Here is a 26,144-nt window from a genome sequence, read left to right as displayed (position 1 = left end):
AAGTATTTTTCCCGCAAAAGAGAAAAAAAAATCAAAAATAAAATGTATTTTAAAAAAAATAAAACGTTTTTGTTGATTTTTTTCCCCACACCTATTTTCTTTCTTTCTTTTTAGTTATTTCAAAGTGTTTTTCATGCCTTAAATGCATGCTTTTATAAATTTTAAGTTCAGTTTCAGTTAATTATAATAATCTTGCTCTCCAGTGGTAATTACGATGTTTTAAGAAGTCCCTGAACTCAGCACATCGTCGTCGCTTGGACACCTGTTGCGCTACTTCACTTGCTTCTGAGATTTTTAGCCATCTTAAAGACAACATAGCGCTGGCCCGAAATGTAAAAATGTAACCTCGTGCCCTACAGATTCAAACCTTGTGTTTAAGTAAAATTAAATACCATTTACTCGACTTAAATATCGACCAGATAAGCTTCAGCCAATCGCCTGCCGATGCGACATCTCCTCCCATTAACGTGTCCCTCCTCCGGGCAGTATGGCTGCCGTCCTGTAGCCTGTTCTCAGATGTGTGCCGCTATCTCATGCGAGACTAAAGACCTGGAAACATGTCGGCCTTGATTTTGCTGAAAAGCTCGCTGAGCAGACTGCCGCAGAGCGTCGCTCGGCAGGTTGTCGGCTGCAGTTATCACACCGAAAGAGGTGTTTACGGGTACCGACCCAAGAGCACCGAGCGGGACCAGAAGTGGCAGAGCGAGCGGGTGGCTGCACTAAATCAAGGTCAGTATGGAGTTAAATTGCAGTACGGTCCCCTTAAGTTACCGTCGTTTAACATAGAGGCTCCGCAAAGACAGTTGCATTAACGCTTGTTTGTGGGGTTATTTTATTCCGCGGTATTTTTATACGAGTTTGAATGATATTCTGTTTAGGTGGCCTATCGTTGACTCTGGAAGCTGTTGTAGCTGTTAACTGCTGTGCAGTGAACGCGTCATTTATTTAATGTGAGCTCGCTGTCACGCGTTGTTCTCTTCTCTTGTGTTCAGATCATGCTCTAGCTAGACTGGTGGAGGCATACAGAGCTCACGGACACAAGGCTGCTAAAATTAACCCTTTGCTACCCCAAAAGCCTGTTGTTGACAGTGTCCCGGAGATTAGCATGCTGACTGGCACCATGAGTGGACAACTCAACACCTCAGGTAAAGGAATCCTGCAGAAAGCATGCACCTGAAGTTAGCATACTCACACTTGTTTACCTTTTTTAAACTATGAGGGGGAAAAAATAACACCCACAATGTCATTTCACTCTGAGTTTTTAAGTGTTAATCACGTCCAACTCTCTACTTTTTGCTGTTTAAAAAGTGTTAAACTTATATGGCGTTTGCCTTTCATTATGAAATCCTGCCCATCCCAGTATTTGCTGCACTCCAGTTTTGATGTTTAACTGAGGACTCTGTGTTCAACACAACTTGTACTTACTTGTTAGCATGTGCCATTCTTGCGCAACACCTGGTTGATCATCAGTTGTCTCTGAAAGTGAGGAGTCCAAAAATGGCTGTAGGGGAGAAAACAAAACGACACACACCATTTTATCCATGACTTAATGCTAAAGCATGAACTCTTTAAGGTTCATGCACATAAAGTTGTTTTTATGTTTTGTTATGCAAAATTTGAGTGGTTGCATCTGTTACTGCACCATTATTACGCCTAATTATGAGGTTAAAAATTAAAAGTTCTCTACAGGCTTATGTAAAGAAGCAAAATTTGATCCATTGAACACAAAACGTTTTTTGTTTTGTTTTTTTAACTTTGACATGGTGTGCTGTCCAGTCACAACGAGCCATCAGAAGACGTCTACACGGCGCTCATAAAAGGACGTGGTCAGCACTAATACTTGGGCAAGGCAGGATGGCTCTTTATTCCAGGCTGTTTACACCTGAGCTGGTCATCTTGCTGTGATGTCACTGGCCTGTTAAATATTTTCATTAACAAGCAGCTGTACCCAGGGTTTTAATAGTTTTGCAATTTTCATTAGTTTTTATTTTTTATTTAGTTTTGACTTCAGATTTTCAATTTTATATCAGTTTTAATTAGTTTTTACCAATTGTTTGCTAGTTTAGTTTTTTATTTTTTTGAAAATCCTTAGTTTCAGTTTAGTTTTGATTAGTTTCAGTTATAGTTTTAGTTGTGTTTGCAATAATTAAGTGTAACAAAATCCCAGTTTCATCATATCAGTCATTCTCTTCTGCTTATCCTTGGGTATGTTGCTATTCCAGCTACCATACCCTGCACAGGTCGCCTGTCTGTCGCAGGGCTAACCCACATTCCCACCTATGGGTTCTTTAAATAAATAAATGAAGGCAGATGAACAACCATTGATACCAGGCAACTATAAAATGTATATCTTGGCCCCAATGAGACTATTAACTCTCGCAGCACTGGGTGTTCGTAATTTTGGTTCAAGTGAATTGATAAACTTTTTGAAGGCAATTTACTCAAACAGTTATGTAGATACCCCAGTCCTGTTGTCTCGGGATGCATCACGCTGCCTTGCCTGGGGTTAGCTTCTGTTTTCTGGGGATGAGGGTTGAGTGTGCTCCCTTACCTTCTCAAGGTAAGCTAGGTTAGCCTTCTTGTGTGAGCTTTTCAAGTGCACTTTAAGGTTTGTGGGATTTTTTTCCCTTTAGAAATGTCCCTCATAATTTGTCTCTTTCCACTACAAGACACTTGCTTTATTCAAAACACAGTCATATTCAAAGTAATCCCAAATAGAGATTGACAGACCACATGACTTTCGCGCATTGCATGCCGGTAACTCGTGGCAAAACAATCCAAATACCTGCATCAAATGCAAGCATTTGCAGCACCGCAAAACGTTCATTCTTCGGTTCCAATAAATTCTTGCTTTTTCTTTGCCCCCCAAAAAGGTATGTACAAAACGAAGGAGAACAATGCCGGTCCGTACAAAGACAGACTTAATGAAAAGTCAAAGAAAAGATACGAGGAAAAAAATCAAACCAGTGAAAGGGTTAGACCCTTACGAGCACACAGAGGGACAAAATACGTTAGTGTGCTGCCCAACTTTCACCACGCTCATATTTATAATTATACGGTTCTTGGAGTGAGTGCATACACTCATGAAGTTTAGTAACTTCAGGTCACTGCAACAAGCCCAGGTACAGTTTACCGACGGATGGGTGCAGGACCTTGAAATGCACCGTGTAGAAAGTAAAGACCATCGTACGTATCATAAGTTTACCAGTCTCACAAATCGTCGTCATAAATACACATTCCTTAACCGTTTATTAATAGGACCTTTGAGCTCAATGGTAATTAATTAGTAGTAGAAATAATTTCTGGTACGCATCACAGAAATGTAGCAGTGACAATAATACTGTATGCTGTAATCGTACTGGGCAATTAGTGATACAAAACAACTGTTTTATCCTGTGAATAAAAGTATATGTTTTTGTCAATGTACCATAATAACAGAAGCGAAACGCAATATTGTGTCAGGACAATTCACTATTTATGCACAATAAACAAAGGAGCATAGCGCGACAATTTCTGTTCAGCGCCAGACTTGCTTGTAACCTATATCACCAATTATGTTAAGAAAAATGACGCATTAACTACAACAGCAGACTGACCTTTGTGTAAATGCTTGGAGCAGACTAACCTGTGAGCTGGAGTGTTATGGGACGTTATATTTGGTCTTTGAATGGCTGCAATCCAGTCGCCTCTTTGTTACTTCGGAAACATGGCTCGAACAATTTCTCTTCAACGACATAATCCGATAACAACCGATCTCTTTACCCGTCGGCTTCCCGTGGCTGTCATGCGACCGGCTATTGCAGTTAATACAGTTTTTCTCAAATGCTAAAACACATGTCACAAACGTTACCACCAGGTCCCCCAATGTCCAAACACAACACCCTTCTCTAAAGCTACATAAACACAACCACACCTTCCCACTGCAAAACTCAAACTCCCACACCAAGAGAGCAGCTCGAAGCTGTCAAAACTGTAAACACTATACACAGCATTACACACTACAGCAAAACAATTGAAAACACAATGCTCAATTTGTGAGAAGGTTCTTTGGTTCATAACTGCCAATGCATATTTTTATAAACTGTACAGTAACGGATCGTCATAGAACCCTGCAGAGGATTAGGCATTTAGATTTGTGAGTTTCACATGAAGACTATAAATCTATAAAAACATCCTGCATGTACGTACACTACTGTAACACAACTCAATGCAAAAACAGAATCTATCGCACACAACAGTACTCTCGGAAACATGATCAGGGTGTGAAGTCTTTTTTATTGTCTACACGGTCTTTTTACAGTATTACACACAGTCACTGTGCGGCATCATGTCGCCGAGCTGCATTGGGCCACATCACCTCATCCACATCACAGGCTATATTGTCCCTTGCTAGGCACCGCGGGAAAAACGCCCTGGAATGGCGAATCCATCCCTGGAAGGCCTCCACTGGGATGTCAGCACAGGCCAGCTCCATTGCCCGTACGAGGTTCTCTCTTGTGTATGGCTATCTGTCATACACCTTCCATCTCCATGATGAGAAGAACTCCTCTATAGGGTTCAGGAAAGGGGAGTAGGGTGGCAGACAGACGTTTAAAAAGTGGTCACTGTTGGTGGTGAACCACTCTCTGATTTGGTGTGTTTTGTGGAAGCGGGCGTTGTCCCAAATGATCACATACATGTGATGTGCTAGCCTAGGATGGTGTTGTTGACGGTCCAGGGGCCCGTTCTTCGTACCTCGCTAAGTAGGTTAGCCGGATTAGATTGTTGACGATTTCGCGTGATCCTGGATCAGTCGGTTCCCCGAAGCTCATCCGGGACTTGCTGTCATAGCAACAGAGCCGTAAGCGTAAACCTGCTCGGGAGCAGGTTTACTTTATGTAAACAGGATTAGATCGCGGCCACGCAGGTATGTCCGCTTCATTTATACGAAAGCAACAGCGATATTTTTCCACTGTTTCACCATAAATAAATATTATCAATGTAACTAAAGATAATGCAGCACTTGATCCTTTTATTGATGTCACACAGATACATACAGGTCATTTCCTAAAAAAGGGAAATGTACTATTAACATTCTATTACATGTATGTGATTATTACAGATGTAATTCATATTTCAGAGTAGTAATTGTAAATTACTTCGTGTAATCAAGATGAGAGACCACGGCTATAAAAGCGAAGGTGGATTTGGGAAGCCTGTCGCAGCCATGTCCTGTCCGTATACGCGACCAACCCATTGCGGAAGGTGCAAGATTGATAAGGAGAGTCCTCAGAATTCAGCGTATATTGCGGGACAGACAGGATCCTTTAGCTCAGCGCGACAGTGTGCTCATAGAGAGATATCGATATTCCCGTGAGGGTATTATTTACTTAACCAACTTGTTGACGAGGGGGTGCAGGACCACCACCTGTCTTTTTTTCCTCTGCCCTTTTCTTGGTTGCTGTTATGAACAAACTAACAGAGTATTACAGGCCAGTATTACCTTGCCAAGAGACGCAAAGCAATCTAAGAGATAAATATTACCATTCTGTAGAATACTCCTGTATTCCACTTTTACTTGTTCCCATGTTCTTGTGGGTCCTGTTGTGGCTCTAATGTGAAAGGGGATATAATATAACATATTATAATATAATATAATGCCATATGATATTGGACAATATAGTGTCATATGATAGATCTACCCTACCGCCTACTGGTGTTGGCCAGAGGGGCCGATGGCGCGATATGGCAGCCTGGCTACAACCGTAGCTGCCTCCACCAGTGTGTGAATGTGGGAGTGAATGAATAGTGGTATCGTAAAGCGCTTTGGGTGCCTTGGAAAGCGCTATATAAACCCAATCCATTATTATTATTATTATTAAATTACCTACGAGTTTGATTTGTCAGCAACTTTCTGCCAGCCCTCTCTCCTTGCTTTTGCAGCCTTTGCAGTGTTCTCTTGCGTTTTAATTAAACTCTGAAACTCCTGAAATCCCTCACTCATGAGTTCTTGCTCTGCTGCCGGAAAATACCGAGCACGCCCCTTGGACATTTTCGCCGACCAATCAGCGGGTTGCCGATCAATGTTTCTACTATCGATGCGTAGCCCCTTTTACGACACCCAGTGATGTCACATTCCTGCGTCCAGCTGTAGTAATCGTCAACAGCAGGTGTGTTCGGGGAACCGGATTAGCGAGCTCACGGTTAGCGCGATGATTTGATCTTGGATGTGTCATTTGATCTTGGATGTAGTAAGCGACGTACGAAGAGGAGGAGGATGTCTTTTAGCTCCTCTAGGAAGGTGAGGAGACGTTGGGTGTTGTAAGACCCAAGGACAGCATGCCGGTGGACAAGCCCCTCTGTACCCATAGCTGCACAAAGAGTAATATTACCCCCCCGTTGGCCAGGAACCTCAGTGATGGCTCTTTGGCCAATGATGTTACGGCCTCTTCGCCTTCGTTTCTGGAGGTTGAAGCCAGCCTCATCCAGGAAGAGGTACTCATGGGGTCTGGCCATCGCGTCCAACTGCATTATCCTCTGTGAACATGGAAAAGCGTACAGGTGTTCAGAACGGTCAATCAGGTAGCACAGTATTGTCCAGAAGTAATGTAGGCCACTAAGCAACACAGTATGTCCACTAACTGTACTGTGGACATGGATGTATACGTACTTGCACATACTCGTAACGTTGTTCTATGTGTCGCGCAGAGTTGCGCTCAAAGGGAACCCTGTAGACCTGTTTCATCCTCATCTGTTGGCGCCTGAGAACTCGGTCTATTGTGGACACGCTGACAGCATCAATGTTCTCAAAGTTTACATTATCTGCAATGACTTTGTCTCTGATCTCTCGGAGTCTAATGCAGTTGTTCTCACGGACCATATCTGCAATGAGGGTTTCTTGTGCCGCTGTGAATATGGCAACCCTCCCACCTCTATGTGGCATTCTTTCAGCTCTAAAGAAAGAAACATGTGTTGTCAATTGACTGATTTATATGTAAAACTACATGTAAAGTAACAGACCACTTTCACAGGCCTGTAAAACTGTAGTGTGACAAAGAAAGCAATAGCGTACTATACCTGTTGTGTTGTCTAAATGCCTTGATAATGGTGGCCACGGTGAACCTACTCAGGTTTGGATGTACTCTTCGTCCCGCTTCAGCCATTGTCATGCCATGGACAATGACATGATCAATTACTGTTGCTCGCATATCATCTGTTATGATGGTGCGAGGTTGTCTTCTTCTCCCACCTGGACCTTCTCCTCTCTCTTGTTGGCCTCCTTCTCTTCCTCCTCTACTCCGAACTCCTCTTCTTCTTAGGCCTTCACCTCTTCCTCCTCTGATCTCAACCCCTCTTCCTCTTTGGCCTGCAGCTCTTCTCCTTCCGCACGCTCGAATGCCTTCATCCATTGTGATTGTTTGGCATCTTCACCAAACTATGCTTTTATAGGTGGGGTCACATCATTAGCAACAGGTGTCTTCAATTTTGAGTCGTTGTGTGTAGTGACTGACACCAGGTGTGTTCCCTGTGTTCAAAGATTGGTGACTGTGGCAAGCATTTTGCATCACATGGGCTTTCATTTGAGAATATGAGCAGAGTTGTTTTGCAACATGTGTTTTAGCAAGGAAAAATGTGTTTAGATTTATGAGTACAGAGGGTTGTGTTTTGTGAATTGTGTCTTCATGTGACATGTGTTTATGGTACTGGAATATGGTGGCTACATTTAGTAAATGTGTTTAGACTACTGGTCATTTGGGTTACAGGATTGGCTTTTGTGTTTTAACATTTGAGAAAAACTGTAATACAACAGCTTCTTGCCATTTTTTGTGTTTCTTTTTATCGCTGTATAACTGATTTCAATTGAAAGCCTGCGTGCGCTAGTACCTCTTGCCACGAGTTCCCAGAATTCTTTGCGGTTTTACCCCTGAGCGACGTCACATTTTCAATCTCTATTGGACTCTGGCGCTTTCTCCCGACTTTTCCTGACATGATTCTGCGCGTGGATGGAGCAGCAACACAGACGACTCGACTAACGTACTGGCCACCTGCTGGCATAATGAGACAGCAAGCAAAAAATCTGGAAACTAAACTTCATTTTCACCCTTGACTATTGTATGACATGCACACATCAATGAAAACTAAACACATTTTTGCTATAAATTCAGTTAATTTTTAGTTTTGTGAACACTCATTACAGTTTTAGTTAGTTTTCCTTTTTTTGTTTTTATTTTTATTTCCGTTAACGAAAATGTTTTTTCACTTCTAGTTTTCGTTATTTCGTTAGTTTTCGTTAACGATAAAAACCTTGGCTGTACCTGTTAAAGCGGCGTGTGAGTGTATATAACCGTTAAAAAATCAAATCCCTAAAGGAAACCGTTACAGCAGACATAGTTCCACTTTTACTTACACATTCAGCTTCCTTAACTGTCTTGTGTTGCTTACTTGAAGGACCGTCCTCTTCATCCAGGATAACCATATTATTAGAGCCACATGCTGAAAGGTCTAGATCTGAACTGGTTACAACAACAAGCGCTGGACTGGACAGACCCCATCTGATCACAGGCTTACAGGGAGGGAACGTGACCATGTGACCCACTGCACTCAATCATCACCCATGTTCTTATGTGCTAGTGATGCGTGGATCAGACTAGTCGCAGTAATTCACGGTAACAGCAGCTTGTCGTTACCTCGTTAAGTCTTAGGATTCGATTTGTAAACAGGTGCATTCTGTTTTATTTACATTTTATGCAACATTTGAGAATTTCGATTCTTGGTTTAAAAGTGTAAAGTCAGAGTAAAATGATTGCAGGTTAAAGTCCTGGAAAAAAAACCCTGTAAAATTTTAAAGTATGCAAGTTTTATTATTAAAATGTAGTTTGTTCTCATTAGAGCAGGGCGATATGACCAAAAATATTTATCACAATATACATTTGAAAATTTGCGATAACGATATAACTGACGATATAATTGACACTAGACAAAATGCTTTACAACTCCACAACTTTATTAGTGCAAAAAACCCCATCAATGTATTTTCACTTAAACAAGCAGCTGTTTTTTATGTGCATTAAAGTTATATAAAAATGTAACAGTGCAAATTCCTTGCTGACAGTTTAACCAAACGGCATTTCCAGTGGAAATTGGCCGACATGTCCTCAGCATAACCATGTAAAATATCCACAAAACTTAAAAAGAGGTTATTACCTATTGTGTGTGTATATTATGTTGAAGCACAGTACGTATCACTCCGCGAGGCCCACGATAGCCCTAATGCTCCTACAATCCATCAAGCGGTGCGGCTTCGTAGTTTAGCAAAGTCGTACTAAAACATTGGACAGATTTTCGAGCGCCGTGTACGACATAAAATCGTTTGGAGGTCAGTAAACACAACCAGAATTCATACATAAGGCACACGGGATTATAAGGGGCACTGTTGATTTTCAGAAAAATCAAAGGATTGATTTTAAGTGTTTCCAAACAACACGGTAATAACGACGGCCTGCTAGCATGCTGTACCAAAAATAGTGCTTTGTTGTGTATCTGACGGACGAAAGCTAAACCAGTGCCACACCACTGAAGTTGCAGCATTTTTACAAACCAATTCTGGTTCATCTGTGTCATTCAAGAATCCACTTTCGCTCTCCTCATTCTGCGTCGCCATCATGTGCGTATGTAAATATAGGCACTGCGCATGCGCGTTTTACCGATATTCTATCGCGATATTTCATTTTCCTATCGTTGCCCAAAATTACACCAGTGAACGGTATGATATAGCCCAGCCCTAGTTCTCATTGCTTTCTAGCATGTTATCTAGCTTCATATCATTTGTGAAATATACAGTGTTTATTCATCTGTGAATACAGAACACTAAAAAAATACATATTAGGGCTGTTTTTGTTCTGTGACCCTCCCCCACCCTTACAATTCACAGGTAGGTGTTGCTTGCTTTACTCGTTACATGTGATTCTGCAGGTTTGCGGCACTTTGGGAAAGCGCAGGCTTCTGTGGAAGAGGTTCAGGCCTACCTGGAAGAAGCCTACTGTGGCCACCTGTCAGTGGAGCCCGGCCAGCTGAGCAGTCTGGATGAGAGGGAGTGGTTCGCTGACCGCTTCGAGGAGCTTAAGAGAGAGAATTTCTCTCCAGAGGAGAGAAGGCAGCTGGCCAAGATCATGCTAGAGTCGCAGGCAGGTTTCAGAAGAGTAATAAAAAAGAATTGTAGCACGTGATCTCAATGACATCCACTTCATAATATTCCTCTTTCGACCTGCAGGAATTCGACCACTTTCTGGCCACCAAGTTTGCTACTGTGAAGCGTTATGGAGGAGAGGGAGCAGAGAGCATGATGGGGTTTTTCTTTGAGCTCTTCCACCGGTCTGCCCACAGTGGAGTCACTGACATTGTGATCGGCATGCCTCACCGAGGCCGACTCAACCTCCTGACAGGCCTGCTCAAGTTCCCACCTGAGGTTTGGATATTTAATCTGACCCGTATACTGCATTTTAGTCACGGTATTCAAGATTATCTTTTATTTTCTTTAACATCACTGAACAGCTTTTGTTCGCCACGACAAACAAAAGCGAGACGGTCTCGGATAACGCTGTGCTTCCCTCATTTTTCTCTCCAGCTTATGTTCCGTAAGATGCGCGGCCTCAGCGAGTTCCCCGACACCTCGCCGGCCATCGGTGACGTCCTCTCCCACCTCACCTCTTCGGTGGAGTTAGATTTCAGAGCCAAACACCCCCTTCATGTCACCATGCTGCCCAACCCATCTCACCTTGAGGCCATCAACCCCGTGGCTCAGGGCAAAACCAGAGCCAGGCAGCAGCTCCAGAAAGAAGGGGACTACTCGCCCGAAGACGACGCCCAACCTGGGGACCAAGTCATCTGTCTGCAGGTATCACAGCTGCACGCACGCATGAGGACATATTTTAGAACTTGCTAGAAAAAGTGATGAGTCTGTTAGTGTGGAATTTCATAAACGAACACAAATAGCTCTATTGGAACAAATAAAAAAGTGTTTTACTTCTGTGTGCTGAAAAAGATTCCCTCTCCCTTCCAAAATGCTTAAGAAATCACTGTATGCTTTAATGAATTAACGAAGAACAATTATTACTTTTAATTTGACAATTTTACATTTATTCGCTCTACCTCATGTTAATATTGTGACTTACAGACATCACAACTTTAACTTGTGCTTATTATATAATGTTATACTAACTAACCAACCAGGAAGCTCATTCTCTTCCTCTTCAAAACATTTTCTTTGAAGGTAAAGTGCTTTTTGGGGTCACCTTGAAAGAAAGACAGATGTGAAATGTAAAAGGGAGGTCAGAGGTCAAATGGGACATGATATTTGGTTGCTATAACTATAATGCAATATTTAAAATCCCCATATCCCCTTTCCATAAATGCCTATATGTTGTCAACTAGAGCTGGGCGATAGAACGATAATAATATGTATCGCGATATAACTTTTACTCGATAGAGAAATTAAGCTATCGCGATAGACCTCGCCGCTCTTGTCCTCTTAAAATAAAATAAAAAATAAAAAATAAAAAGAACAGCCAATCCAAACTAAGTAGCGCAGAGCCGAACCAATCACAGCCGCAGCGTCACGTCGCGTGACTTGTTACGTACAGCACAAGTGCCAAGCCGCACGTGTGTTTGTTTGGGAGGCAGCCAGCGCGTAATGGAGGAAATGAGTGTGCCGACTAGAAAAATCAACCGAGCGTGACCGAAGAGAAAACAGATGATGGTTCCAATGCCGGAGAGATTGTCGAACGGAAGAGCCATAGAAGCTCCGTAGTGTGAAGGTATTTCGGCTATTTCAAGTCTGACAAAAAACAGAGTAGCGTGCACTGTAAATTGTGCCGAAAGCAAGTCTGGAAATACAATAAACTGGTGCATGCGTCACACTGTGCGCCACGTTATTGTTTCGGTGAAATGAATTTCTACAATACTGTTAATTCTACTCTCTGCAGTGTTTAAATGCTTACATATACACACAGTTACTGTCCCTCCACACATACGACTCGGTTCTGCTTCTATGCCCCAGCTTTGTTTACTTTTTCCCACCGAGGCTTCTAGACTTCTGATTGGCCAATATTTCTGCACGGTTAGGAATCTAGCGCCACCTGCTGCTTTGGCATGTTCCTAGCAGCGTTTTTCTTCATTTCTGCCTTTATGTGTGGACGGGATTATTTTTTAAAACGAAAACGGAAAATCTCCGTTTTCAAAAATACCCGTGTACGTGTGGACGTAGCCTCAGTCTCTGACTGGAAGCGCTAATTCGTCATTCGGCTTTTGTCAGACTAAAGTAACTGTTAAAACTGTTTGAAAAGCTCAGCTATACAACAAGGAGAGATTGAGAATTTCCTTTTAGTTCTCAGTTTATTTGATATTGACAAAAGTTAGTCAGTTTTGTCTGTTCTTCTGTAAAACAAACTAAGATTTATTTTTAGAATTAATATTTTGTTTCTAAGTGGAATTGACAATTTAGTCTGTTTCGTTTGTTCTATTTTGAAACTTAAACGCTTTAGCGGCTGCCTTTTGTGTAGTTTGCAATATTTGCCTTTATTTATCTGAAAAAGTCTCATGTTCCTTAAGTACATCTACCCTGTTGAACTTATTATGGGAAATAAATATTTAAATAAAAACAAGCTGCTGATTATTTCACATTTTACTTGTGAGCAACGGCACATTTAAATCTTACAAATATAGTTATTTGGCTTATATCGTGATAGATATCGTTATCGCCTGAAATGAAAAAAACATATCGTGATATGAAAAAATCTCATATCGCCCAGCTCTATTGTCAACACAAACACTGGTGGTAAGAATAATAGTTTTAAATAGCTCTGTATAGCATTGCTATCAATTTGACCTTCAGATCATTATGTTGACCTTGAAGGAGAGGTCAGAGGTCAAATATGACATATTTTAAAACTTTATAATTGTACTTTCTGCATGTTGACTACACACACCACACCAAAGAATCATAGCTAATCAGGTCAGTATAAAAAAAGCAGGATTTGTTAGATGATGTTCGTTTGTACGATGAGATAACTTCTTCTTTCTTCCTTCTTCACAGATTCACGGCGACGGCTCGTTCACTGGTCAAGGCATCGTTCCTGAAACTCTGACCCTTTCAAATCTTCCTCACTACAGAGTGGGTGGGAGCATCCACCTCATCGTGAATAACCAAGTGGGCTACACCACCCCGTCGGAAAGAGGACGATCGTCTTTGTACTGCAGTGATGTTGGTCAGTGAAAGCTTCTCATCAGTATTCCCGTGTACAGAGAGAATACGTTATTAGCAAGTCATTTATTTGAAAGCGCTTTGTGTGTATAAAAAAAGACTTTGAGAATAGGCGGACATGAGATAAAAAGCGTGTGAGGAGAGTTGCAGATTAACTAAATATAAACTTTTAAAATGTCACAGCTTCAAAGTTTTTGGAGCTCATTCTAAAGTATTTAAACCCAGTGTTTCCAAGACCAGTGTCAGTTAGAGGTACAGCGTAGGGCTGGGCGATATATCGAGTTTTTTAAAAATATCGATATATTTTCATACGAGATATAAGATGTGACAATATCGTTTATATCGATATAGTCTATGTTACGTTATAATTATACTTGTGGAGCAGCAGGTTTGCCTCTCTTTCGTCCACTTTTGTCTCTACGCAACGTTACTCGGCCTCGCCTCTCCTTCACTGAACACAACTCCCCCTCCCCCATAGCTTCACCTGCAGGCAATGACAAGATGAAAGCGGAAAATCTCCGTTAGCGAGTTACCGCGGATCGCCCCGTGCGTGGGGCTGGACGGCGTCAACTTGCTAGCGAGCTAACCGCGCTAACGACATGCAGCCAGGAGGGGCTGCACGGCCTAAAATCCTTTCATTTTCTCAAAAATCGACAGTGCGCCTTATGTATGAATTCTGGTTGTGCTTACTGACCGCGAACCGATTTTATGTGGTACACAGCGCTCGGCAATCTGTCAAAAAATGTTTTAATATGACTTTGCTAAGCTACGGAGCTGCACCGCTTGATGGATTGTCGGAGGATTACGGGTACCGAAGAGGAGCCTCGCGGAGTGATACGTACTGTGTGTGTATAAGGACCACAAATGGCACCTGTTCAGAGACGTGGTGCAGCTGTGAAATCTGTCTCTTTGTTATTACGCTCAGCGTCTATTAGTTTACATTTTGACTGCACAATTGTGAGCTTTTTGTTATGCACAAAAACAACATTGTTTTCTTTTATTTATGGACCATGATTATTTAATAAATGCTGATAATTTATTTTTGAGTAATTTCTTCATGTACATCTACGCTGTATGTAAATAAAAGTGCCCGTGTGACATCTGGGACACAGTGTGACTAAGAACTCTCTTTTTGTTCTTAACTTATGGCTTTAAAAAAAAATCAAGATATATATCTTATATCGCCATCCAGCTAAAAAATATCGAGATATGAATTTTGGGTCATATCGCCCAGCCCTAGTACAGCGAATGTCAAAATGTCCTGTGACCTGACATTGTGTCTACTGTGTTTCAACTTAATCAAATAGCAGGCTTTAGTCAGGCAATCTTTCCAGTAAAGCCTTTTTTCTCCTGACGTTTTCATATAAGATGAATGGTGAGAAGGAAAAAGAATCAGTGGGGTGCTGCTTTAGCTCAGTGGGCGAGTGGGTGACCACATGGCCACAGAATTCAGCAGCCCGTATTTGAGAGTGACCTGTGGCCTTTTGCTGCCCTCTGCTCTCTTTGCAACTACCTGCCTGTCTTCACTGCTCCGCTATCCAATAAAGGCAAAAATGCCCAAAAAGTAATGTTTAAAAAAACACTTCACATTACACGATGCTTCATTTGTTTCTATGCAAAAATCCAAAGTAATGGGGCTAAAAATGAGTGTAGCATGCAGCCTGAGGCCTAAGTCAAACAGTTTCATGAGGGTTTCGAATATGGATTATTTTCATGTATGCGTCTAATATGATACACACGGTGAAATAGGATATCTGAGAGGTCTTTTAAATTAGCCAGGGTTAGTGCAGTTTTACTTTGTAAAGTGGTACCTTCATCATGTGTGTAATGGGCGATTTCTTCTACAGGTAAGATGGTGAACTCTGCCGTGATCCATGTAAACGGAGATGATGCCGAGGAGGTGCTGCGAGCCGCTCGCCTGGCTGTCGACTACCAGCGGCACTTCAGGAAAGATGTCATCCTGGACCTGATCTGTTACCGTCAGTGGGGCCACAATGAGCTGGACGAGCCTTTTTTCACCAATCCTGCAATGTACAAGATCATCCGGTTAGTTAAAGCTATCGCTTTTACTTTGATTTGATTTGATAGTTTGATTTGAATTATTCTTGTAGGTTCACTGATGCATTTACATGATGGGTCTACTCGTGTAGCAATGGCTGATGTTTAATGGTGTATTTGGGTAATTGTGGAATTTTTATTTCTGTGTGAAAGGCAAGCATAACTTGAATTGTAGTGTTTCAACTATTAAACCACTACAGTGCTTTGAAACTATAAAAACTCACAACAACAGTCATTTTAGTATGTTGCTTTGGATGTTAAAGACCCTGCAACATTAAAGAGAGAACTGCAACAATTAGCCGAGCCTCTAAAAGCAAGCAATTGGCGACCGTGGCGAGAAAGAACTCTCTTAATAGGAAGCGACCTCCAGCATGACCAGGGAGTGGGAAGCAATACACTGTGACTGGTTAGGAGGATGAGGGGGAAGAGAAGATGGATGAAGAACAACAAAGAGGAGAAATCATTAACTGCCAGAGAGAGATTAAAGTGAATGCAAGAGTGTTGTTTAATCACATGGGGAGTGAAAAAAAGGTGCTAGGTTTGTTTTGTTTTTTTAAAGATGCAGTTCTTGGGTCAGTTCTTTTATGCATTTTGTTTTAATTTTGCCTCTGTACACCACCTCAATACATTTTAAATCGGTCGATATGTGATTTAATTCAAGGGGTTTAACAGTTTAGGAATTGCATTATAATAGACAAGTCCCAATTTTGAGAAGCTCACAGTTAATTGGACAAATAAACATCATATTGAACTACTGGGATTAAAATCCTTGGGCATGAGGTGATGTGTTTCCGTCACTGAGATGCTCAGCCAGGCCTTCACTGCAGCTGCCTTCAGTTGCTGTTGTTTGTGGGTCTCTGCCTTCAGTTTTGTCTTCAGTAACTGGAAAACATGCGGTTTGTGCTGAGATCAGGTGACCGACTTGGCTTTTTAAGCATATCCCATTTCTTTGTCTTGAGAAGCTCTTGCTTTCTTTTGCAGTATTCTTTGTGTTATTATCTATTTGCACTGTGGAGTTCTGTCTCATCAGTTTTGCAGCATGTGGTTAAAGCAGACAGTACAGCTGTGTACAATACATAATTCATCCTGCTACTTAATACACAGAAACGGTCCTGTTCGCTGGCGATCATACATCCCCATACCATTACATCATCTCTGTATCTGTCCCTCCTCCTTCATAATTTCCTCTTCCCATCACTTAAAGGTCCAAAAAAAGTTTTTTTTTTCCCATCAGTGCGATCTTCTTTTAGATGTTTTCTGGCAAAGTCTAATCAGGCCTTGTTGTGTTTGTAACGAGTGTTTTTTCACCTTGTTGTAAACCCTCTGTAATTACATTCATCAAGGCTAGACCTTGACAATTATACGCCTACCTCCGTGTGAGTGTTCTTGACTCGGCTCTGTGCTGCAGAGGGCTGCTTCTTAACCAAGGAAAGAATTATGTCTCCATCCACTTTAGTTGTCTTCAGAGCTTTTAGTGTTTCTGAGCTGGCCAGCATAGCCATTCTTGTTAAGAACAAACCAGGATTTTGATTTGATCACTCCAAAGGTTTTTGCGATCTCTCTCATTGGTTTATTTGAATTTTCCAGCCCGTAATGATAATAATAATTCACTTACATCAGCATCTCCTTGAACCTCCTTTAACATCATAATAAGTCAAGTGAAAAATTTACAAATCCAATTTGTATACTTTGAATCACTTTCAGATTTTTATTTATTTACTTTGTTATGAACTAATAAACAGGCCTAACCTGGACAAATAAACATCTTAGTCAACTGCCCAGTTCGTTTTGAGCATCTGAAGGTGGCTGTAATACCCAAACAGTTAATGCAATGCTTTTGTCGAACCCCTTGAATTAAAGCTCGAGTCTGCACCCGGTCCCATCTCGGGCGTCTGATTTAAAAGAATACAGGGTAATAATCAGATCATCTCCTGTTTGCTCCTTGCAGGTCTCGAAAGAGCATCCCAGACGCCTACTCAGACCAGCTGATTTCAGAGGGTCTGATGACAGAAGTTGAGCGTGACGAGATCAAAACCAAATACTACAGCATGCTCAACGACAAGCTGTCCAACATGACCCTGTACAGCCCTCCACCCACCAACCTGCAGGGCCGCTGGGGGGATCTTGTTGAACCCCAGGCTAGAATCACCACCTGGGACACTGGTGTCCCCATTCCTCTGCTGCAGTTTGTGGGAGTGAAATCTGTGGATATCCCTGAGCAAATCCAGCTGCACAGCCACCTCGGAAAAACCCACGTACAGGTACCGGGATCTTTTGCTTCTAATCTTTCTGCCGCGTTGCCTTGTCCAAACATCACAGCAGTTAAATTATTTTGCTTTTGTAAACTCAGGCCCGGCTGCAGAAACTGGAAGAGGGAACCAAACTAGACTGGTCGACAGCAGAGGCCCTCGCTTTCGGCTCTCTCCTCTGCCAAGGTTTGTCACGTTTTGTCTGGTGTTTTTAGCAGTGAGTAAAAATGACTCATTTCCAGTTTGGGAATTCCTGGGGTTTCCTTTAAACTCGAGCTATTGTCACTGCAGGTTTTAATATCCGTATCAGTGGACAGGACGTTGGAAGAGGTACATTCAGTCAGCGGCATGCCATGGTTGTGTGCCAGGACACTAACGACATGTACATCCCTCTGAATCACATCAGCCCCGAGCAGACAGGTTTCCTGGAGGTAATGCCCTCGCAAAGCAGATAAAACCATCAGTGTCAACATGAAAAACACAACAAATTGTGGTGTCTTGTGTTTAGGTGTGTAACAGCCCGCTGTCTGAAGAGGCCGTGCTCGGATTTGAATACGGCATGAGCATCGCGCAGCCGAAGCTTCTGCCCATCTGGGAGGCTCAGTTTGGAGATTTCTTTAACGGAGCGCAGATTGTCTTTGACACCTTCATCTCGGGAGGTGAGCTTCTCACCCCTCTGCCGCATTTTCTAATAAACTTGGTCAAAAAAAAAGAAAGATTATTTCATCAGAGGTGAAACTGTCGTGTTTCCAGGTGAAGCCAAGTGGCTGCTGCAGTGTGGGATGGTGATCCTGCTGCCTCATGGATACGATGGCGCTGGACCTGAACACTCCTCCTGCCGTATGGAGCGCTTCCTCCAGGTCAGTGAGTCAGGACTGTGTCGGTATTTCTAATCTGCAATCGTGTCATATCAGTGTCAATCACTTAATTTCACTATTGTTTATTTAACCTGCTACTTAATATTACAGAAAGACATGACAGTCTTAAAGCTACTTAAGCTCAGATTTGATGGACTAGCCATATGAGGGCCCAGGTGAAGCCTTTTATTCAGGCTGAATGTCTGTGCTCTTCATTACATTATTCCAACCACTCTTTCATTTGTCTACACACAGAACACGTTTTTCCTGACAATTCCTATCAGGAATAACACCGATGTGCAACCAATTCCTTATGCACTGCACCAACAAAATTAAAGAAACACTTGATCCTAACAGTAAAAACAAAGTCAGCATAAACTATCATGAATCCATTTTGCCTGTAGCCATCACTCCGGAGGGATGAAGAGAGGACAGTGTTATCACTTCAGTTTGCACCAAAGCAGCTGAAATGGATTCAGAATGGTTTATGATTCATAACAGCACAGTGATATCCCTGAAGCTTAACAGACTTTGTGTTATACTGTGATAAACAAGTGCTCTGTCAGTGTATCATACTAGTGCAGAGCCTGTTCACATAGATTATGAAACCATTTTGTTAAAGCTACAGTTTAAACATCCCTTAAATGTGTCGTATACGGGCAAGCAAGATGATTTGAAACGAGGGCAATAATAATATCGTGTGTGTGTGTGTGTGTGTGTGTGTGTGTGTGTGTGTGTGTGTGTGTGTGTGTGTGTGTGTGTAATGAGCAGATTGTGGGTTACAGTTTTTTTGTGACTACCAAAATGGTAGAAGTGCTTCAGTGTAGTGTGTAGTTGTTCAGGTATCTTTGTGTAATAACTATTTGTTTTCAGCACTGTACTTACCCCACCAAGTTTGAAATGAATCAAACGAACAGCTGCAGAGAAAAGCAAAGTTAGTCGGATATAGGGCAAAGATTTCACCACATAGTATTCTCTAACCATTACACAACTTTTGCAGTAATAAAAAAATCTTAAACTCTGCTAAAGTCAAAGACATGGGAGAAAGACATCCCACTTCTCTCTTTTGGTTCTGAAACAGTCACGACATGACTATCATTTCAGATCCTGCAGATTCATCAGTTGCTTGACAACACATTAAAAAAACACCTGAATAGTTTCCATGGAGGTTTAATCTTTTACCTCTGCCAGGAAACAGATTATCTTTTCACTCATGCCTTTGTAGAGTTGAACTGTAATAACAAATGCAGTGTCACGCAGAGAGCTTTATACGTGAATAATACCATAATTTAAATAGACACAATGGTAACCACGTAATGAGAATTAAAGGTTCTATAAGTGAGATTTTAAACATTAATATATCCCGTAGGATCTAAATGAAAAGCTTGTTGTGTGAAGTTACAGATGGTTTCTTCGGTGCAGAGGAAGGCTGTGTAGTCAGGAGCACATTATGTACAGATTTGATCAATGGCAAATCATCACCGATAATGTTTCTTAATGGGCTGCAAGCAATCAGCAGACAAATTGCATCGGATTGAGGCTGCTTCTAAAATCATTTCCTCGATAATAGGCGCAATTTATTGAACACCAAATTGAAATTTTGCATACTTAACACTTACTTTGTGTCATCTTTGGTAGGTGAGGTATAAAAAAAAATCATTCATATTCATGTTACAGCTTTACAAGAGTGGAAGCTACTCAAGCTAATGTTTAGTTACACATTACCTGAAATATAAATGAATGCTAACTTTTCCTCTTTTTGTCTCGCAGATGTGCGACAGTAAGGAGGAGGGTGTGGACGGCGATACTGTGAACATGTCAGTGGTCAACCCCACCACCTCCGCTCAGTACTTCCATCTGCTTCGGAGGCAGATGGTTCGAAACTTCCGCAAACCTCTCGTTGTTGTGGGACCCAAGACTCTGCTGAGATTTTCCGTGAGTACTTTAGGCCGCGCTCAGCCGGGCTTAAATGCCTCGAAAACAGCGGTCGCTAGGGAAAAATGCGAAAATTTCTGTGACTGTTTTTGCGGGTGGTATTTGAAGGTTGCTGGCCGTTGCAGTGAAATCGACTATTAAAGCTCCAATCACACCAAGATGCAAAATGAAGTTAGTCACAAACAGGTATATGGTGCTGCACCAAAAAACACCCAAAACCAAAACTCTGCGTGCACTTTTCAAAGTAAAAGCTGGACCTTTTGAATGGTGTTGGCTGCAGCAGAGTTTCACTACTGCTCGGCGAGTACTTGCTAAGTCTTCGCAGTCTTCCATGAAACTACCAGTCTGCTAGCAACCAAAGCAATCGCAAGGAGGGTTTTTGTGCAGCACCCTCTTTGCAATCAATTTTACCTAGCAACAGCCAGCAGCCTCCAGTAACCACTTGCCAACCAGTTCAGGAATATAATTTTTTTTTTCCCTAGCGACCAGTGGTTGCCAGGAAGTCACCAATCGGTCTCTAGGACAGATTTGACACATCCAGCTCCTCAGAGATGCTTCCATCTCGATGCTTGAAGGACATATTCTGTTTTCCCAGGGGGCCGTGTCCAGTCTGACTGAGATGGCACCAGGAACGTCTTTTAGGCCAGTGCTGGGTGATACTTCTGTGTCAGCAGAAAGGTAGAGAAGACGTTATATTAAATCTGCAGTGTGGGTGTGTGATTGTTTCTGTGTGTTTAAATGAAACTGCAGGAGCTCAGATTTTTGAAAGAACCATAAAAACACATATGTAAGTAGCCCAAACCCTGAGCCCAATCCAGTGTTTTTTCTTTCCACACAGTGTCCAGAAGGTGGTGCTGTGCTCTGGGAAGCACTACTATGCTCTGCTGAAACAGAGGGAGACATCAGCAGCCAACCAGAACACAGCGCTCATCCGCGTGGAGGAGCTGTGTCCGTTCCCTCTGGATGCCCTGCAGCAGGAGCTCAAAAAATACCCCAAAGCCAAAGGTAGCGTGACCGCTCACTAATCTGTTTTCCCACCTACATGCCTACACCGGCTACACACCGGCTTTATAGATGAAGGTGCACTAGTAGTTTGCTTTGAGTCGTAGTTGAAGTTTAATCAGATCAGTTTATGAGTTTTGTTTCGTTTTTCAGAGTAGATTTGTTTGTTTCATTTTAGTTTGTGTTGTTTAAAAATGTTTTGTTTTAGTGTTAGGGTGTGCGGGTGGTGTTTGTCCTTTCAGAGCAGTACAATAATACATTTAAACATTACAAACACTTAAGTTCTCAAATCTAAATATCTTTTTTTCCACTTAATTACAACGGTACTTTATTAATGAGTCAGAATAAGAATCACAAGTTTTCTGTCGTGAAATCTTTTTCCAGTCTCTGCTTGAAATCCATTTCTCTGTAAATTATTTTAAATCAATCTTTTAGAAAATCCAAACGTGTTCTGTGAGTAGATATTGGTTGTAGTTGATTGGTTTCAGTCAGATTATTTGTAGAAAAAAAACTCAGAATAAGTTCAATTTACTACATTTGCAATCCAGAGGTTTCAGTATACACAAAAATGGTGTATGAACGGTTTTTTTCATCAGTGCCACCATGTGGCTGACCGATGTTCTGAGCTGCTGCTGCTGCAGCCTCGCATGTCCATCAGAGATAGTCTCTCATCTGATTGAGCTTGGTGGAAATCTCATGGAACAGAGATGAGTAATCGTGCCAGGCCTGTGGTGGCTGCTTGAGTGGGACGGTGCCGGTTCCCACACCGCCAGAATAGTGCAGGCCTTTCTGGATCAGGAGAGTACTCAGACACTTCCTTGGCCTTTTCCTTTAGTCCTGACGTGTTTCTTGCTGAACATGCCTGGGTGGATGCGTTCATCAGAGGCAGCTACAACCAGTGACCATTGCATAGCCAGCTGTCAGCTGCACTCATTCAGGAATGGAGAGTAATTCCGATCCAGACAGGTGACGGCTTGCATCACATCCAGGAGAGGTCATACCTCATATGAAGTGTCTTCTGTATAAGTTATAAACGTTAGTGTTGGGGTTAACCTTTAAGGGTTGGTCTATAAAATCTATTTAACAAACTACTGGGTTTTTGTTTGTTTTTTTGTTTGGTTTTTTTTAAAATTATTATTACATTTAACAGACCACCTGTCATAAAATCAAGAAAACGGATACAATTTAGCAATCTGTCAAAAACTTTAGAAGGATGACTTTTTGCCAGACAGAAGAGGGTTACAAAAGCGCGCTGCTGAAGTCTGAGTCAGAGTAATTTAAATGTGATCCAGCTGAAAGCAGAAACGACATTCGACCGTTTAGTTGAAATGCCAGATCATCAAGTATCTGACAAACTCTTACCTACTGCACAGCTGTTGTCTCACAGGTTTCTCTCACTTTATCCTTTACTGTCCCTGTGAGCGTCATTCAAGGCGTGATGGACATGCTTTCCATACACGAGAAAATTTCCTTGCCAACATTGTCTTTTTTTGCTTATTCACACCATCCTTACTTGTTTAGTTTCACAAGAATGCATTTATGTAAACAGCAGTACAAATACTACGTGTGTGTTCAACTGGCAAAGTTTAGCTGAGGACTCAGAGTAGATCAAAATCTTGAATTGCTTTTCTGAGCAATGTTGTTATTACCCTGTGCTCACAGCCTTTGAACCTTCAAAGCGGTGAGTGATTTGCATACTTTTTTTAGGTTCCTCTTTTTACTTTTTAGGCACAGACAGCTTTTGTTTTAAAGCTAAATGCAGCTTGTGAGGATAAGAAGACTTCAAACACGGGGCTGAAAATATCTTCACATTTTGGGGTATAAATCATAGGTTCTGGTCTTACAAAGATCCTGATTATTATTTAACAGTAATACAGCAAAGGACAGTCAGAAATATTTGTTCTGTTTTTTTAAAAGAAAAATTGATGATTCAGATAATGGTCTTCAGATGGTAACTGAGGTATATGACGAGGAGCTTTTTGACCAAACTGCTCAAATTATGACACATGGCACGTTATGTCTGTGTGCCGTGCCCTTAAACTAACTATACCCTTCTTCTACAAGAATTGTGAGTATTAGATTAGATTAGATAGAACTTTATTAATCCCTCGGGTGGGTTCCTCTGGGAAATTCGATTTCCAAAAAAGCACAGCACCGACAGAAGTTACAGAGTTACAGAATATTATATATAAAAATATATATATATATATATATATATATATATATATATATATATATATATATATATATATATATATATATATATATATATATATACAGAGACAATATAAATAAAATATATGAAGGGGATAAATAGAATAAATAGGAATAAAAAATTAAAATACAAGTGAATTGCACATTTCAAGTATTGAGGTCTATTGCACTGTTGACTATTTACAAAAAGTATTGCACAAGGTATTGTACAGTGAGGTGAAGAGGCACTACAGCTTAGTTGTTCCCCCCTCCTTTGTCCTCCTGTTTCCCCTCCCTCTCCCCTCCAGAGAGGAGTTAAACTATAAGTAGTAGCCAAGAGCTGATAGCTGACAATCAAATGCATCGTGCCCATAAAAGCAGGAGTTCTGTGAGTTTGCTGGTTCAGGTGTGTGTTAAAACAACGGCAAGGAAGAATGACATCAGCAGTGACCTTAAAGAAAGAATTGCTGCTGCCCATCAATCCAGGAAGGGTTAAAGACCATTTCCAAACAATTTGAAGCCTATCATTCTACATCTAATGTTTTTCACTATTATTATTTACAAGTGAGCGACATTCAAGACGGTAACCGGTCTTTCTAGGGGTGGACATCCCAACAAATTTACCCTGAGGTCAGACTGTGCAATGCTCAAAGAAACTGCAAAAAACCAAGAGCTACATGTCAGATTCTGCAGGCCTCAACATTTAACATTTAACATACTAAACTTCATAACAGTAGAAAAAAAGATTTAAGAAATATGGCTTATTTGGTGTGTGACCAGGAGAAAGTGTCTTCTCTCGAAAAACCAGAAACAAAAAAAACATGGCACGTTTGCAAAGCTGCGTCTGAGCAAACCACCAGACTTTAGCGACAGTGTCCTTTAGACAGATGAGACAGATAAGGAAATGTGTGACCTTAATGCACAGCATCGCAATTAGATATGAGCACACACATGTCATACCAAGTGTCGAGCACGGTGGTGAAGGAGTGATGATTTGGTTTTGTTTTGCAGCCACAGCAGCTGGGTAGTTTAAGGTCATCGAGTCAACCGTGAACTTCTCTGTATACCAAAGTATCCTAGAGTCAAATGTGAGGCCTTTTGTGTGACGGCTAAAGTTTGACTGAAATTGGGTCGAGCAACAAGACAACGATCCCAAGCAGAGCAACAGATCTACAACAAAAAAGACTGGAAAAGAAAAGAAATCAAATTATTACTACCACTCAGCCAAAGTTATATTTAAATAATTTCAAGACCCGATAAAGACCACGTGACATTTCATTCAATCCTGTTAGAAATGAAAGATGGCACATTTTCTTTAGCGAATGACTACATGTTTATTTATTTATTTATTTTTTTACATGTATGTTTGTGGGGGTTTTTTTAATTAAAACGGAGAGACATAATTTAGATTGGCAGTTGTTCTGAATGGTCATTTTTGTGTGTGTGGATGAGAAACAAAGCTCAGGTTTCACTTCAGTTTGCTGTACTATCGTTCTCACCAAATACTCTATAGCAAACTGGTTTCACACTGAGCTGAAATTTCACTGAACTGCAAGAGAGGAACTTCAACCAAAGTGCTAACCTACATAAATCCTGTATCACTGTAGGTTATAATCACATTTTTAAAATCCTCTTGCAGAGTTCATTTGGAGCCAGGAGGAGCCTCAGAACATGGGGCCCTGGTCTTTTGTAGCTCCCAGGTTTGAGAAGCAGCTGGCCTGCAAGGTGAGCACAGTTTGAAACAATTCTGTCTACACTGTGAACCTCAGTGAATTATATTACTCGAATTGACTTCCTCCTCTGTCCTTGTCAGCTCCGGTTAGTGAGCCGGCCCGCTCTGCCCGCCCCTGCTGTCGGCATCGGGACCCTTCATCATCAGCAGCAAGAGGCCATCCTCACTGCTACTTTCTCCTAAGACTTAAACAAGGCTGCAAACCAAAACATATCAAGTTTGCAGGCATCGGTACAACACTACATGCTGCATCTGCTGCACTACAGATACGCGGGACCCTTACGTGGCGTGGATGGGCTGTTTTTAAACAAATTCTTCAGTAATGAAGATCAAATCAGAGAAATGTGTGAAAGAGGATAGTGTTAATGATTTTATTTGTTCTCTTGTAGTTCTTAAGTGTTTGTTTTTAATGAAAAGCCTACTTCTGTTCCCTCCTGTCATTCAGCATGCCTGTATTTAAGGATGGAGGCACGAAGCCTTACAGACGGCATTTACAAGGTGACTGTGATGGACGCCTGTCAGGGGGAAATCTACAGATTCCATGTTTCAGGAATCGGAACTGCTTATTTGTCTCGTGGACACAGGCTGCATGAGTTACTGTTTACATCATAAAGTAGTGGGAGTGTATTTGTGCATTAACCTTGAAACATGTAAGAATGTGAGTGCTAAACTAGCATTACACTTGAAGATTTGAAAGTCTGTCGTGATCACCAGGAGGAAGTTACCATTGAAACTGTTGAATGTTTATCAGACCAGTTTCATTTCTTATCTTACAAATATGAACTAAAGTTAATTGTTTTAACCATTTTACCAAACTGAAGCTTCAAATCAGAATATTGGCATTAAAGAGTATATTTTAAAATAAATCTGTTTTCATGTAA

The 26,144-nt window shown here is 41.4% G+C and overlaps 2 protein-coding genes across 2 annotated transcripts; one reads left to right on the top strand and one right to left on the bottom strand.

The window, feature by feature from the left end:
* The first annotated feature begins 297 nt into the window (after window positions 1-297).
* Window positions 298-26,144, top strand: dhtkd1 (dehydrogenase E1 and transketolase domain containing 1). The gene is made up of 17 exons (XM_086299113.1): window positions 298-729; window positions 993-1,145; window positions 9,952-10,163; window positions 10,250-10,444; window positions 10,604-10,873; window positions 13,070-13,241; window positions 15,085-15,283; window positions 17,244-17,556; window positions 17,646-17,730; window positions 17,836-17,975; window positions 18,053-18,203; window positions 18,298-18,404; window positions 20,172-20,336; window positions 20,932-21,014; window positions 21,175-21,341; window positions 25,171-25,256; window positions 25,345-26,144. The coding sequence occupies exons 1-17, from the start codon at window positions 558-560 to the stop codon at window positions 25,444-25,446; spliced, it is 2,772 nt and encodes a 923-aa protein (XP_086155239.1). The 5' UTR covers window positions 298-557; the 3' UTR covers window positions 25,447-26,144.
* Window positions 4,083-7,748, bottom strand: LOC147324930 (uncharacterized). The gene is made up of 4 exons (XM_086299114.1): window positions 7,057-7,748; window positions 6,650-6,932; window positions 6,244-6,516; window positions 4,083-4,726 (listed from the first exon to the last, which is right to left on the bottom strand). Exons 1-4 carry the CDS (start codon window positions 7,386-7,388, stop codon window positions 4,505-4,507), a joined length of 1,110 nt encoding a protein of 369 aa, XP_086155240.1. The 5' UTR covers window positions 7,389-7,748; the 3' UTR covers window positions 4,083-4,504.

This window comes from Aulonocara sp. 'chitande type north' Nkhata Bay, linkage group LG7 (assembly GCF_057382095.1).
Source record: "Aulonocara sp. 'chitande type north' Nkhata Bay isolate Kocher_YH1m ecotype deep benthic linkage group LG7, A_spYH_male_GT1.1, whole genome shotgun sequence".
NCBI lineage: Eukaryota > Metazoa > Chordata > Actinopteri > Cichliformes > Cichlidae > Aulonocara > Aulonocara sp. 'chitande type north' Nkhata Bay.
The sequence above is the reverse complement of the archived record's forward strand: the minus strand, read 5'-3'. Positions and strand labels throughout refer to the sequence as shown.